Genomic DNA, 15,933 nt, shown 5'->3' on the forward strand with positions numbered 1-15,933 from the left:
ATCAAGAAAAAACTCGCTTGTTGCTTTATTTGTTTCTTGCAAATCTGTAAATGTATTTTTCTAAGTTTGATTCTTTCATCTTTATTCTTACATATATTTGGTGTCTGTTAATTGTTTTACTTCTTTAAAAAAAATGTTCTATACAATTCTTTGGCAATATGTTAATGAGAGGTGAGATAAATCAATCATTTATTTATAGAGCACATTTAAAACACAACCAAGGTTGACCAAAGTGCTTCACAAGCAATCAAAGAAACACAGTAGAAAAAATAAAACAGATACAGCATGCATATATAATACAAAAAATAAGAACAAGCGAGCAGTAATAATATAGCTAAAAATAGCTATATAGTGTTAAAAGCCATGGAGAATAAATGAGTCTTTAGCTGAGTTTTAAAAATGTAGATAGACGGGGCATGCCTAATAAACATCGGAAGGCTATTCCATAGCTTCGGGCCTGCGGCAGCAAAAGATCGATCGCCACGTTTTTTTAGTTTTACTTTAGGGACTGTTAGGAGGCCATGGTCACTGGATCTCAGGTTTCTAGATGGTGTATAAGGAACCAAAAGTTCAGTTAAATATTGCGGTGCCAGATTATTCAAAGCTTTGTAAACAAATAATAAAATTTTAAACTCAATCCTGTACTTGACTGGTAGCCAGTGAAGGGACATTAAAACAGGTGTTATATGGTCAAACTTACGCTTCCCTGCAAGCAATCTAGCGGCTGCGTTCTGAACTAGCTGTAGGCGGGAGATAGATGCCTGAGTACTGCCATAGTACAATGAATTGCAGTAATCAAGCCTACAGGTAATGAAAGCATGAATGGCTATTTCTAAATTATTTCTTGAAAGAATGGATTTTACTTTACTGAGAAGGCGGAGTTGGTAAAAACATGACTTGACTACAGCAGAAATCTATTTATCAAATTTTAAATTTGAATCGAATAAGAAGCCCAAATTCCTAACACACTTTGTGTTGTAAGGGGTGAGAGGGCCGAGGTCAAGGTCAAAATCGCAGTTTTCCTTGGGGCCGAACAGAATAAACTCAGTTTTGTTTTCATTTAAATGAAGACAATTGAGGGAAAGCCATGCCTTAAGATCATTCAGGCAGTCTAACAGTGGCTGAAGAGAAGAATCATTATTGCATTGCAGGGGAAGGTAAAGTTGGGTGTCGTCAGCATATAAATGAAAGGAGACACCATATTTTTTGTGTATATATAATAAATATTTTTTGTATATACATATATAAATGTAGGAATAAAGTATGTGGTTGACACTTTTCCATTTTTTTTACTTAAGTTACTTCTCTAGATAGATAGATATCGTCCTCCCTGCCAATCCGTCTCTACAGCACGACTTCACTATCCAGCTAGATTCAACATCAATCACCCCATCAAGGTCGGTCAGAAATCTTGGAGTAGGGATGGGACGGTGTGAAAATTTAAAGGAGCTGTATGTAAGAAATCTATTTCAATTAATCATAAAATGGCCCTGATGTGTCACTAGACATTAAGAAATCATGTTCATTTCAAATACTTATATCACAATTGTACATCTCAGAACGGAGGCTCACTATTGGCCAGCATCACACGCATCATCACACACATGACCAGCGTCAGCCAATAGTGAGCCTCCGTTCTGACGTACGACCCAGAATCGATGCGCTGTTCCTCTACAAGAACTCACTCAGAAACACACAGAAGAACATAAAGAGTTGAATAAAGTTGTTATTTTAGTTTTTTCTGCGCACTAAAAGTATTCTCGTCGCTTCAAAAAATTAAGGTTGAGCCACTGTAGACACTTGGACTATTTTAACAATGTCTTTACTGACTTTCTAGGCCGGTGTGGTGAACAAATGAGTCCCACTGAAGAGATGAGTCCGGGTTTAGGACCCAAGCAATCCGATTGGTTCAAAGCACGTTTTATGGGTAATCGCTTTAGTGCCTGGTTACAAATCATACAAAATCACTTTATTATAGAAGACGTTTGTACTACGTTATAACGAGTCATTAATGTATTTTAACTTACACGTTTCATAAACTAGTATTTAACCGAAGCTATAGATTGTGAAATGAAACATTTCTCGTTGTTAGTGTGTTTTTTAGTTAGCTAAGATAGTAGCATAGCATACAGCTAACATTATCTGATGATCGTGCTAGCTGAGCTTATACTGCCTTACCGTATTCACAGCAATTCGTAATGCAATTATAATTATGCCATGTGAGTGATTCCTTCAGAGTTAACACGGGTGACTCTGATTGCAGTAGATGTGAAAGATGTGAATAAAAATTATGTTATTTCAGCCAGCGCTCAAACCTGTATTTACTTCCTGTTTTCGGTTGAAGTCCATAGTAGGCTAATCGAGTTCATGCGCGTGATCATAGGTAACTAAACCTATGCGCGTGAACTCGACAATCGACTACTGTGGACTTCGACCGAAAACAGGAAGTAAATACAGGTATGAGCGCTGGCTGAATTAACATAATTTTTATTCATATCTTTCACATCTACTGCAGTCAGATTCACCCGTGTTCACTCTGAAGGAATCACTCACATTGGCTGTGCACTTGTAATGACACATCAAGGATGTTAAGAGGCTAAAAGCAGCTTTAAAACTTGCCCCACTGAAGTCAACAGGGTGTAAATTTGAAAAAGAGGATAACACAGTGTAGGCAACACCGATTTTTGTCGTTGTTCTCTGTACTGACAGCACTGCAAATGTACAAAAAAATGAGCTCAATGTTAAAATTGACCGGAGTTCTCCTTTAAACCTGAATGCACACACACTCATGGGGACTCTGAGGAAACAAGCTTATAAATCATACAGAATTAGTTTTTTTTTTTTAAATGTAAAAATCCAGAAGGTTTTGTGTGATGGGAAGTTTTAGGGGTCGTGTGTGTGTGTGTGTGTGTGTGAGGGACCAAGAAGTCAGGAACAAGGAACACAAGCTTTTTATGGAAAATGGGTCTTTATTTGAACCCAAGAAAAAAAATCAGCTTTATAAACTCATACATTTCTTACTAACAAACAAAAAATGAGATAAAAAAACAGTTAGCCAAAAACCAAACAAACTAAAACTGACCTCCTCAAATGAACAAAGCAACAGCTTATAAAGAATGGACCCATTACAAATTAAGAGGGAAAACAATTCTGCCTTACATTCAGCATATAATAATAATAATAATAATAATAATGTTTATTTTTATAGCGCCTTTCAAGAACCCAAGGTCGCTTCACAAAATAATACAAACAGTTGACAGACAAAGAGACAAGCAATCTGCTTATTATAACAACCAAACAAGCAGAAAAAATCTATATAACCATAAGTAAATCAAAATCGAATCAACCATATATATATATATATATATATATATATATATATATATATATATATATATATTAAATAAAATAAGGGAAATCAAAATGTAATTAAATACCATAAATGTACAACTAAAGGAATCAATTAATAAAGACATAAACTTTTCTTCCTCCCCCGGGCAACTCCCAGCGAATGGTATGTCCAGGCAGAACCAATAATGTGTAAGTTCTCTGTTTCTGGTAGTGATGGGAAGTTCGGCTCTTTTCAGAGAGCCGGCTCTTTTGGCTCAGCTCCCAAAGAAGAGCCGGCTCTTTCGACTCCTGAAAGGCTCTTAATTTAGGATTTTTTTGTAGGCCTTTATTTTACCATAACTTTGCAAAAATTAATGGTTTGTGTGTTGAAAACCCTTTCATGTGCAGTGTTTTTATGCATTTATTTTGTTACAAAACCATTCTTTTGTTTAATCAAACATTTTATTGCACAAATTAACAACAAAACAGCAAATAAATCCACAGAACAGAACTAGAACCAAACTCAAGCAAACAGTATTAATGTCCTCAGTGAAGATTGGCATTCAAAAAAATCAGATGCCTCAGCTTTGATGGACTGATCCTATTTCTTCTTTCTGAGATTATCTGCCCTGTTTTTGAGAAGATTCTCTCTGAAGGAACTGATGTTGCCACAATACACAGTCTCCCCTCCATCACCTTCACCAGGCGTGGAAAGACTGAGGCCTTGGCCTGCCACCAGCTCAGTGGGTCTTCTGCTCGTTGGATGATGGGCTCCTCAAGATAAGACCTCACCTCCATTATAGCATCAGCTGTAGGATTTCTTCTTGTAGCATCTCCTGTAGCTCTTTCATCAAAAAGCCTCCAAACAACAGAGGTTTGTGGTTCCTCAAACACTTGGCCTTCTAATGGCGGAGCTGGCTGGCTGCTAGGGGTGCATTTTGCTGCTGCTGCACTAATTCTCTGAAGTGCCTCATCAACAGCTCTGTTGTCATTGAATGCAAGCTTTTTAAACATAGGATCCAATAATGTGGTTTCTGAGAGGACAGTGTTGTACTCCATACGCTGAAATTTCCGGTCCATGGCTGAACAAAGAGCTGCAACCAATTCTTTCACTTTCTGCATGGTTACAGTCTGTTGGGCTGTCACACGCTGCAAACCTTTACATAGCAGGAGCATTTTTGAGGCCGAGACATAGCTGAGGGAGAGAAAACAGCAACTTTTAAAATTAAGCTTTTTTTTAAAGTATGTGGCATATTATATGTGGCACATTATACTGTATTGTTTCTGCAATGTATAATAGTGACTGAATGGTGGTAGTGCAAAAAAAATAAAAAATGGTTCAAGGTACCTGTCTGCACTTATCTCCACAGTCACCTCCTCAAATGGTTGCAGGACGGTGCAGACCTCTTTCACCAGCTCCCATTCCTCTTGACATAGAGCATCAACTGGTGCGTTGATGAGGGCCAGGGTGGAGATGATGGCATCTTTTGTTTCAAGAATTCGTTTCAACATATAAAATGTTGAGTTCCACCTGGTGGCACACTCTTGGTATAGCCCCACGTGGTTGTGTATGATTTGGTAATAGGGGACAGCTGGTGAAAATCGGGCCGACTCCCCGAATTTTTTAAACATGTTTAAAAATGATCGGGAGGTCGGGGAGGTGCTCATAACGTGCTCGGCTCGGCTCGTAATTCCTCTCACACGCTGCGAGCCGCGACCATGCGAGCATCACCGATCCCACTCGATTTCTCCCGAGTGAAAAAAATCATCTGCTAGCTCGTAAAAACAGCAAAAATCGCACCGTGTACGCCCGCCTTAAGTCTTGTCTGGAAACAAAGCACCTAATTCTTGCAATATTTTTCAGATGATAGTATGCTGATTTAGTTATTGCTTTGACATGACTACTGAAACTAAGGTCTGACTCTAGGGACACACCAAGATTCCTGACTTGATTTTTAGTTGTTTGACCCCTAGAGTGAAGGTATGCGTTCACCTTGAGAACTTCATCTTTGTTTCCAAACGCAATGACTTCAGTTTTGTCTTTGTTTAACTGAAGAAAGTTTTGACACATCCAACTGTTGACTTCATCGATGCATTGGCACAGGGAGTCAATGGGGCTGTAATCGTTAGGTGATAGGGCTAAGTAGAGCTGTGTGTCGTCTGCATAGCTGTGGTAAGAGATTTGGTTCTTTCTCATTATTTGGCTCATTGGGAGCATATACAGGTTGAACAGGAGTGGTGCAAGAATTGAGCCTTGAGGGACTCTGCATGTCATGGATGTCCACTCAGACTTATGGTCTCCTATACTCACATAATAACCTCTCCCATGTAAGTATGACCTGAACCATTTTAGGACTATCCCAGAAAGCCCCACCCAGTTTTCCAGCCTGTCAAGAAGTATGTTATGATCGACAGTGTCAAATGCAGCACTGAGGTCGAGTAGTACCAGCACTGATAATTTGCCTGAATCAGTATTTAAGCGAATATCGTTTATTATCTTTATGAGCGCTGTCTCTGTGCTGTGGTGCGGTCGGAAACCAGATTGAAAATGGTCAAAGTATCCATTCAAGCTCAAGAATTTGTTCAGCTGATTGAAGATAACTTTTTCAATGATCTTGCCTATGAAAGGAAGATTTGAGATCGGTCTATAGTTGCTTAATATGGTCTTATCCAGATTGCTCTTTTTCAGGAGGGGCTTGACAACTGCAGTTTTCAGGGAGTTTGGAAAACTCCCAGAGAGAAGTCAAGCATTTACCACTTCTAGAAGATCTGCTTCTAAACTGTTTAACACACTTTTGAAAAACGATGTGGGAAGTGTGTCAAGAGCGCATGTTGATGTTTTAAGGTGCTGTACGGTTTCTTCCCAAATTTTGCCATCAATTTCTTTGAAATCAGACATAGTAACTACTTTCTCAGGTGGTCTGATCTGACTGACCTCAGTGCAACTCAAGGATGTGCTGATCACCTTTCTGATATTACTGATTTTCTCAGAGAAGAAAGAAGCAAACTCACTGCACTTGTTGTCTGAGAGCATTTCACTGGGAATCTGGCTTGGGGGGTTTGTCAGTCTCTCTACAGTAGCAAAAAGAGTGCGTGTGTTGTTTAAATTGCTGTTTATAATATTTGAGAAGAAAGTCTGTCTAGCTTTGCCTAGTTCCATATTGAAAGCATGAAGGCTGTCTTTGTAGATGTTATAATGGACTACAAGTTTTGTCTTCCGCCACATGCGCTCTGCTTTTCTGCATTGTCTTTTCATATTTTGCACTGCTGTTGAGTTTCTCCAAGGTGCTTTTTGTCTGCCACTCTTCTTCCTGACTTTAACAGGAGCAATATCATCAATTACACCTTTAACTTTTGAGTTAAAAGAATCAAGGAGAAAATCAACAGTCAGCAGATATGCTTGGTGTTAAGGATATAGCCTTCATAAATAGGACACTAGTGTTCTCATTTAAGCATCTCTTCTTGACAGACACAGATCTAGCTTCAGTGGCAGGAGAGATCAATATATCAAAGAAAATACAGAAATGATCAGACAGTGCTACATCCTTAATAACAATCGATGACATGTTTAGACCCTTACTGATAAGTAAATCTAGAGTGTGTCCACGATCATGTGTGGGTCCATGTATATGCTGAGTCAGATCAAAAGTTTTTAAAACAGTTTTGATTTATTTTGCCATATTGTTCTCTGCATTATCTATGTGAATGTTAAAATCCCCAGCAATGGCAAAACAGTCAAACTCTGAGGTAATTGTTGATAACAGTTCTGTAAAGTCCTCAGCAAAGGCTGGAGAGTATTTTGGAGGCCTGTAAATAATAAGTAAAATTTCTTTCTTTCTTTCTTTCTTTCTTTCTTTCTTTCTTTCTTTCTTTCTTTCTTTCTTTCTTTCTTACTAATCAATTTTTCTTTCTCTCTTACTAATCTATCTTTCTAACTAATCAGCCTTTCTTTATTTCATTCTAACTAATCAGCCTTTCTTTCTTTCATTCTTTCTTACTTTCTACATAACCCTTCCTTTCTTTCTTTCTTTCTTTCTTTCTTTCTTTCTTTCTTTCTTTCTTTCTTTCTTTCTACATAACCCTTTCTTTCTTTCTTTCTTTCTTTCTTTCTTTCTTTCTTTCTTTCTTTCTTTCTTTCTTTCTACCTAATCTTTTTCTTTATTTCTACCAAATCTTTTTTTCTTTCTTTCTACCTAATCTTTTCTTTCTTTCTTTCTTTCTTTCTTTCTTTCTTTCTTTCTTTCTTTCTTTCTTTCTTTCTTTCTACATAACCCTTTCTTTCTTTCTTTCTTTCTTTCTTTCTTTCTTTCTTTCTTTCTTTCTTTCTTTCTACCTAATCTTTTTCTTTATTTCTACCAAATCTTTTTTTCTTTCTTTCTACCTAATCTTTTCTTTCTTTCTTTCTTTCTTTCTTTCTTTCTTTCTTTCTTTCTTTCTTTCTTTCTTTCTTTCTTTCTACGTAATCTTTTTCTTTCTTTCTACCTAATCTTTTTTCTTTCTTTCTTTCTTTCTTTCTACCTAATCTTTTCTTTCTTTCTTTCTTTCTTTCTTTCTTTCTTTCTTTCTTTCTTTCTTTCTTTCTTCCTACCTAATCGTTCTTTCTTTCTTTCATTCTAACTAATATATTTTTCTTTCATTCATTCTTTCTTTCTTTCTTTCTTTCTTTCTTTCTTTCTTTCTTTCTTTCTTTCTTTCTTTCTAATCCATATTTCTTTCTTTCTTTTTCTTTCTTTCTTTCTTTCTTTCTTTCTTTCTTTCTTTCTTTTTTCTTTCTTTCTTTCTTTCTTTCTTTCTTTCTAACCAATCCATCTTTATTTCTTTCTAACTAATCCACCTTTCTTTCTAACTAATCCATCTTTCTTTCTTTCTTTCTTTCTTTCTTTCTTTCTTTCTTTCTTTCTTTCTTTCTAACTAATCCATCTTTCTTTCTTTCTTACTAATATATCTTTCTTTCTTTAATTCTTGCTAATCTATCTTTCTTTCTAACAAATATATCTTTCTATCTAATCCATCTTTCTTTCTAACTAATATATTTTTCTTTCTTTCTTTCTTTCTAACTAATCCATCTTTCTTTCTTTCTTTCTTTCTTTCTTTCTTTCTTTCTTTCTTTCTTTCTTTCTTTCTAACTTTTCTTTTTCTTTCTAACTAATCTTTCTTTCTTTCATTCTAACTAATCTCTTTCTTTCTTGCTTTCTTTCTAACTAATCTTTCTTTCTTTCTTTCCTTCTTTCTTTCTTTCTTTTTAACTAATATGCCTTTCTTTCTTTCTTTCTTTCTTTCTTTCTTTCTTTCTTTCTTTCTTTCATTTTTTCATTCTTTCTAACTAATCTTTCTTTCTAATCTATCTTTCTAACTAATCTTTCTTTTTAACTTATTTTTCTTTCTATCTAATCTATCTTTCTTTCTCTTTCTTTCTAATTAATCTTTTTTCTTTCTTTCTAACTATTCTTTCTTTCTAACTAATTTATCAATCAAAATTTAAACTACTTTAAACTACTTAAAACTTCTAACTACTTTTCACTTCTTCAAACTCTCTGGTCTGGCTTTCTCTAGTTGATTGTTTAAATCATAATGCAATAGAAATGAACATAAAAAAACCTGCCTAGTGTCTACCTACAACAATGACGGTGGACTTGCGGTCAGGAGTAGAGCGGCTGCGGACAATTTTTATTTTATTTTTTAACGCTGCTGACGTATTCTTTCACGCGCACCAGCGTGCACACACAATATGGCATCACACTCTGTGCATATGTTTTACAACATAATTTAACATTTACATAGTCCTAACACTTTTTAAATAGCCCACTTAAAGTGTTTATTACAAATAAATTACTAAATGCTTAAAATGAATAAAAGTAAATGAACAAAAATTTGCGTAATATATTTAAACTCGTGAACACTTGAACACCCCCCTTTCAAAAATCTTGCTTCCAACGCCCCCCGTTGTTCTCTGAACGCCCCCATTGAGAACCACTACCCTAAATGATCCAGACCAGTTGAACCTTTCACTTACTTGGAATGTTGTTGGTATCCCCATTTTTAAAGCGTCTCCCTTCCACATTTGGCCAATCCAAATCATAATCGACGGGCTTCCCCCAGACATGAGAAGCAGATGTGTTGCTGGCTGGTTAGTGGTTTGGTGCTTCTAAGCCCAAAATGAATTATTTTATGCAGCCATTTGTCGATAAATGCATTCAGCTAGAGCAGGAATGTCTAACAGTAATGCACAAAGCTTGAATGTTGGTGTGTTTAATCTTGTCTGTGTGTTGCTCACTGCACTGTCCAAAATATAAAACAATGTAATGGGGAGCATGGATGTAACTGGTGTTATAAGAAGGGAGAAGTTGTTGCCAAGAGGAATGGTTCCACTAAGTGACTTAATTTTAACTGTTTATTGAACTGTTGTATTACATCAATGTTACATTTTCAATCGTGATGGTATTCGGGAAACAGCACTCGGCGTTTGAGGTTGCTTAACAGTATCATGTGTTAAAAATATAAAAACTCCACATTTTGAATTTTTATAGGCAGTGTGTTGTTCACTGAGTTTCTTTGTGCGAGCTGCGCTCATTTGTTCAGATTTCTCCTCGAGAGGCTGCGAACCTCAACAGCACAACATTGTTACCGTCAGTAATACATTTATTATCTTCATTATTACTTGTTCCTTCAAAAGATCCACTTGTCCCGGACAAGCGTTAATGTCGAGCCCTGGGTAAAGGTAGAAGTGCTGATAGTGATAAAGGTCTGGGCCCGTATTTATCAAGCCTCTGAGAATTACTCACAAGAACACTGCTAAGAATTAACTGAAGAGTAAAACATTGCGCAATTCGTGTGTTTGCTAACTAAAATACAGTCTTCATGATTTGGTTTCTCTTCACATACAAAACGGTAAGATGTTAGCGAACTACTTTGTTGTTATTAGAAAATCAAACTATATTTAGATTCATATAGACAAATTACAATGGTTGATAAAGATGGGTGTCATAGTGTCTGTCTTTATATTATTACTATGTTTTCTGTGTCATTTGAGAAATAATAGTCATTTTAAAGCATTTTAATAGTCTTTCAGCAGATATTCTGACTCAAACAATCTGTTTCTAGCAGCAAATACTTATAATAAAGTGAGATGATCTGCTGATCCTGAATGGCTTGTTGAATGAGTATTGATAGTCTATGGCTCATCACTATTATCAGAGCAGCTGAAAAGCCTCTTTATTTCATGTCAATAGATCCTGTTTTCTCCTCATTCATTATGCTGATGTCTTCAGATCTGTAAATTCACACATTAAGCTAATTTTATTGTCAACAGATTTGAGCAAACGACACAATCAGCTATTGTGACATCTGCAAGATATAGGTAAATTTCATAACACTGTTTATTTCAATAATCTGGATTTAAAAATGTTTCATATAAAACATGATAAACAATAACAAAATAAGTCAAACTCAATTGTTGCTTTATTTGTTTCTTGCAAATCTGTAAATTTATTTTTTATAAGTTTTATTCTTTCATCTTTATTCTTTCATATATTCAGTGTCTGTTAATTGTTATACTCCATAATATTTTATAAAATTCTTTGCCAATATGTTAATGAGAGGTAAGATAAATGTAGAAATAAAGTATGTGGTTGACACTTTTCCATTAATTGACTTAAAAGTTACTTCTCTAGATAAATATGTGACCATAAATATTTAAAATGTGTGAATTAGAATAAAAACATAAACTCAGTAAGTGATTTCTTCTTGATTTTGTCAGATCTGCTCCTCCTCCTTCAGTGAAGCTCCTCCTCCTTCAGTGAAGCTCCTCCTCCTTCAGTGAAGCTCCTCCTCCTTCATGTAAGCTCCTCCTCCTTCAGTGAAGCTCCTCCCACTGCAATTCACCAATAAATGCAGGAATATTCCCATCAGCTACAAGTGAAGACGAGCATCAAACCATCAGGAAGAGCTGAAATCTGCAAAGACAGAGTTTATTGAAGGACAGTGAGAACAGGAGAGATCCAGAACACTGCAGAATGAAACACACTGAAGAACAAAGAGGTTGGTGTTTATTCCTGATTCTTCATTAGTGAGGCTGAAGAACATTAAGGTTATAAAGCAGTTCATCAGATTTAGCTCTGTTATAGTAGGACAAATCTAGTTGTGAATTAGAATTAAAGCAGCAAATAATGAACCGGATGCAATTATTATTATTTTTAACAAGGATGTTTGTTATCTGTAAGTCAATATTAGTATTATCTTAGCAATTCTTTCTGTTTATTTTACATCTGGTTCACAATTACCAATTCACTTTAAAATGAAAATTCTGTCATCATTTACTCACCCTCAAGTTGTTTCAAACCTGTATGAATTTCTTTCTCCTGCTGAACACAAAGGGAGATATTTTGAAGAATGTCAGTAACCAAACAGTTACCTGGAACCATTGACTTAAAGTATTTTTAAAATATTATTATTTTAGGTAGTTGCATAGTTTATCAAATATTGAATAGTTCTTACTACAAAAATGTGATTTACTCAGAGCCCCTAAAGGGACATGGCGATGGAAAAACTATATTTCATTGTTTTTGCGTTCTTTAGGGCTGAAATGAACAAAGACGTTTGCTTTCCTGCTCCAACCCCCTCTTTCTTACCACAAGGGCCATTAGTGATCCGTAAAGAAGTGCTGATAGTGATAAAGGTCTGTCGGCCAAGATGTGTGTGTACATCTGAGGTTTGCTAAATGTCACACCTTCAGTACGATGTGGGAAAGCTGTAATCTGCTGATTGGTCAGTTTAAATGTCTCACATTTGGTTTCAATCACATGTTCAAAAGGATTAAAGAAGATTGTGAGGCTTTGTCTACAGCTGGTGTTAAGATGCGTTTTGGTCAGTTGGATCACAAGTATACAAGGGCCCAATCCGGGCCCATACCGTACGGTTCGGGATAAATACATGTACCGTTGCTCCCCTAAAATATAGTCACAAACTTGCAATTCTCTCCCATATATTTTTTACTATACTAACTGTCCGTGGTTGGTAGCGATGGGTGGTAATGGATAAGAAATATAGTTTTACACCAGCATGCTGATAATGTTTCTTTATTCGACAAAACCACTAAAGCCTGAACCACTGCCTGAGGACGCCCTTACATCTCCCTCGCAAAAGCGTTTGCGTTCCCACATGTAATTTTGCGTTTGCTCGCAAATATCTCTAAGGTTTTGTGAGTATCAAAAAGTTTCTTGCGGGAACACAAAAGCATTGAAATATTATTTTTTTCTCCCATCATAATATCCCATTATTAGGGGCTCTATAGATTTGTGACTCTAATGAATAAAAAAAATAATGTCTAGTACATTAATGCACTCCTTTCATGGAAAATTCCAGGGAAATAATGGATCAAAATCATCAATCTTGAATAACAGTTGTTTGAACAAAACTCAATACTTTCTGCTATTACATCTGGGTTTTATATATACTGTATATATTTTTCACTACATAATTTTTCTTTTATTGATTTACTGAGCATTTTTTTTACTTTAATTTCAGGCCCGATGGATGAAAATGAAGAAGTGAATGAAGTGGAGAAACATCAAATAAGATCTCAGGAATCTTTCACTTGCACTCAGTGTGGAAAGAGTATCACATGCAAACGTAATCTCAAGGTTCACATGAGGATCCACACTGGAGAGAAACCGTTCACATGTGATCAGTGTGGGAAGAGTTTTAGACGTCAAGGACACCTTCAGGAACACATGAAGATCCACACTGGAGAGAAACCATTCACATGTGATCAGTGTGGAAAGAGTTTTACTCAACATGGAACCCTTCAGAAACACATGAAGATCCACACTGGAGAGAAACCGTTCTCATGTGATCAGTGTGGGAAGAGTTTTACTCAACATGGAACCCTTCAGGAACACATGAACATCCACACTGGAGAGAAACCATTCACATGTGATCAGTGTGGGAAGAGTTTTAGACATCAAGGACACCTTCAGGAACACATGAAGATCCACACTGGAGAGAAACCATTCACATGTGATCAGTGTGGGAAGAGTTTTACACAACATGGAAACCTTCAGAAACACATGAACATCCACACTGGAGAGAAACTGCACGAATGTGATCAATGTGGTAAAACATTTTTGTGGGCTTCAGTCCTGAGGAGACACATGACAGTTCATTCACAGGAGAAACCACATTCATGTTCTTTGTGTGGAAAGAGTTTTTCACGTCTGCAGGATTTACAAGGACATCAGAAAATACACACTGGTGTAAGAAATCATATGTGCTTTGAATGTGGAAAGACTTTTATCACGGTTTCAGATTTAAAAAAGCACCAGAGAATTCACACTGGAGAGAAACCTTACAAGTGCTCACACTGCGACAAGAGATTCAATCAGTCAGGACATCTGAAAACACACGAGAGGATCCACACTGGAGAGAAACCGTATTACTGCTTTGTATGTGGGAAGAGCTTCACTCATTCATCTGCTCTACACAGTCATACAAAAACTCACATTAAGTAGCTTATCTTCAGTTCCAGCACTTTCAAGTGTGATGTCACCTCTCTTTCCTATTAGTTTGTCTTAACCAGCCTCAACCACGGCTGTAGCCAGTTATGAAGTCACAAAGGTCCAGACTTCAGTACATTCCCGAGGTGTATATAATAAAGGTTGTGAAATTATTCTCTAATATAGTATTAACTCTACTTTAGTGCTGCAAGGATATTGCACAGCTCCAAGATCTTCTCGTCTGAAAAGACAGACCATAGTAGAGAGACTGAGAGAAAAAAGAAAGAGTGATGGAGATTTTCATATGTCTGAAAATGACATGTATTTTCTCAGGGGAGCATGACCCCAAACCCCCTGAACTACCTCATATCTGAGACACCGGCGATTCTAGAACTCTACAGCCCTGGCCACAACCATCGACAGTATAAAAGAAACATTGTCAACATTTGTCACATTAAATAGTTTATATTTAACTGTGAGATTCACATCAGCTCAAAAATAAACTTCCTCCCCAAAGAGCAATATCGCATATATAATTTTGCTTAATATAATCTACGTATATGTTTAAAAGTACAAGTGTTTTTAAAAAAAAATTTACTAACTGTTCTTGCTCAGGAATCTGAAGAAGAGCTTGATTAAAATGCTTTGCTAGCTTGTTAGTCAATAAAGAGAGAGATACTTTTATTGTCTGCTCCTCCTTGCATCAAGAATAAATAATTTGATAATTTTACTTTATTACATCTAAAAGTCAAGCTGAGTAGAAATACATAAGTATGTTTCTCTTGGTCCCTTCAAAGTTGCATTGGATTTTCTCCTCAGCGTAAAGGTTAAGAGGCCCATCTATCACTGTTTTACATGGTTGTAGAGTTAGTTTCTAGAGTCAATACATTCACCTAAAGGATTATTAGGAACACCTGTTCAATTTCTCATTAATGCAATTATCTAATCAACCAATCACATGGCAGTTGCTTCAATGCATTTAGGGGTGTGGTCCTGGTCAAGACAATCTCCTGAACTCCAAACTGAATGTCAGAATGGGAAAATGGTGATTTAAGCAATTTTGAGCGTGGCATGGTTGTTGGTGCCAGACGGGCCGGTCTGAGTATTTCACAATCTGCTCAGTTACTGGGATTTTCACGCACAACCATTTCTAGGGTTTACAAAGAATGGTGTGAAAAGGGAAAAACATACAGTATGTGGCAGTCCTGTGGGCGAAAATACCTTGTTGAGGCTAGAGGTCAGAGGAGAATGGGCCGACTGATTCAAGCTGATAGAAGAGCAACTTTGACTGAAATAACCACTCATTACAACCGAGGTATGCAGCAAAGCATTTGTGAAGCCACAACACGCACAACCTTGAGGCGGATGGGCTACAACAGCAGAAGACCCCACCGGGTACCACTCATCTCCACTACAAATAGGAAAAAGAGGCTACAATTTGCACAAGCTCACCAAAATTGGACAGTTGAAGACTGGAAAAATGTTGCCTGGTCTGATGAGTCTCGATTTCTGTTGAGACATTCAGATGGTAGAGTCAGAATTTGACGCAAACAGAATGAGAACATGGATCCATCATGCCTTGTTACCACTGTGCAGGCTGGTGGTGGTGGTGTAATGGTGTGGGGGATCTTTTCTTGGCACACTTTAGGCCCCTTAGTGCCAATTGGGCATCGTTTAAATGCCACGGCCTACCTGAGCATTGTTTCTGACCATGTCCATCCCTTTATGACCACCATGTACCCATCCTCTGATGGCTACTTCCAGCAGTATAATGCACCATGTCACAAAGCTCGAATCATTTCAAATTGGTTTCTTGAACATGACAATGAGTTCACTGTACTAAAATGGCCCCCACAGTCACCAGATCTCAACCCAATAGAGCATCTTTGGGATGTGGTGGAACGGGAGCTTCGTGCCCTGGATGTGCATCCCACAAATCTCCATCAACTGCAAGATGCTATCCTATCAATATGGGCCAACATTTCTAAAGAATGCTTTCAGCACCTTGTTGAATCAATGCCACGTAGAATTAAGGCAGTTCTGAAGGCGAAAGGGGGTCAAACACAGTATTAGTATGGTGTTCCTAATAATCCTTTAGGTGAGTGTATTTAGG

General features: G+C 36.9%; 1 protein-coding gene across 1 annotated transcript; it reads left to right on the plus strand.

Annotated features, from left to right (window-relative positions):
• Positions 1-11,229: 11,229 nt before the first annotated feature.
• On the plus strand, positions 11,230-14,424 carry LOC311296094 (uncharacterized protein). Its single transcript, XM_084417739.1, has 2 exons — positions 11,230-11,367; positions 12,853-14,424. The coding sequence occupies exons 1-2, from the start codon at positions 11,343-11,345 to the stop codon at positions 13,833-13,835; spliced, it is 1,008 nt and encodes a 335-aa protein (XP_084273865.1). The 5' UTR covers positions 11,230-11,342; the 3' UTR covers positions 13,836-14,424.
• Positions 14,425-15,933: the final 1,509 nt, after the last annotated feature.

Source organism: Rutilus rutilus (genome assembly GCF_951802725.1).
Source record: "Rutilus rutilus genome assembly, chromosome: 8".
NCBI classification, from domain to species: domain Eukaryota; kingdom Metazoa; phylum Chordata; class Actinopteri; order Cypriniformes; family Leuciscidae; genus Rutilus; species Rutilus rutilus.

Bases quoted from the DNA above. Each gene is read 5' to 3' on its own strand.
- LOC311296094 (XM_084417739.1), top strand. From the start codon at position 11,343: ATGAAACACACTGAAGAACAAAGAG. The intron at 11,368-12,852 runs GTTGGTGTTTAT...CTTTAATTTCAG, and splicing joins ACACACTGAAGAACAAAGAG to GCCCGATGGATGAAAATGAA.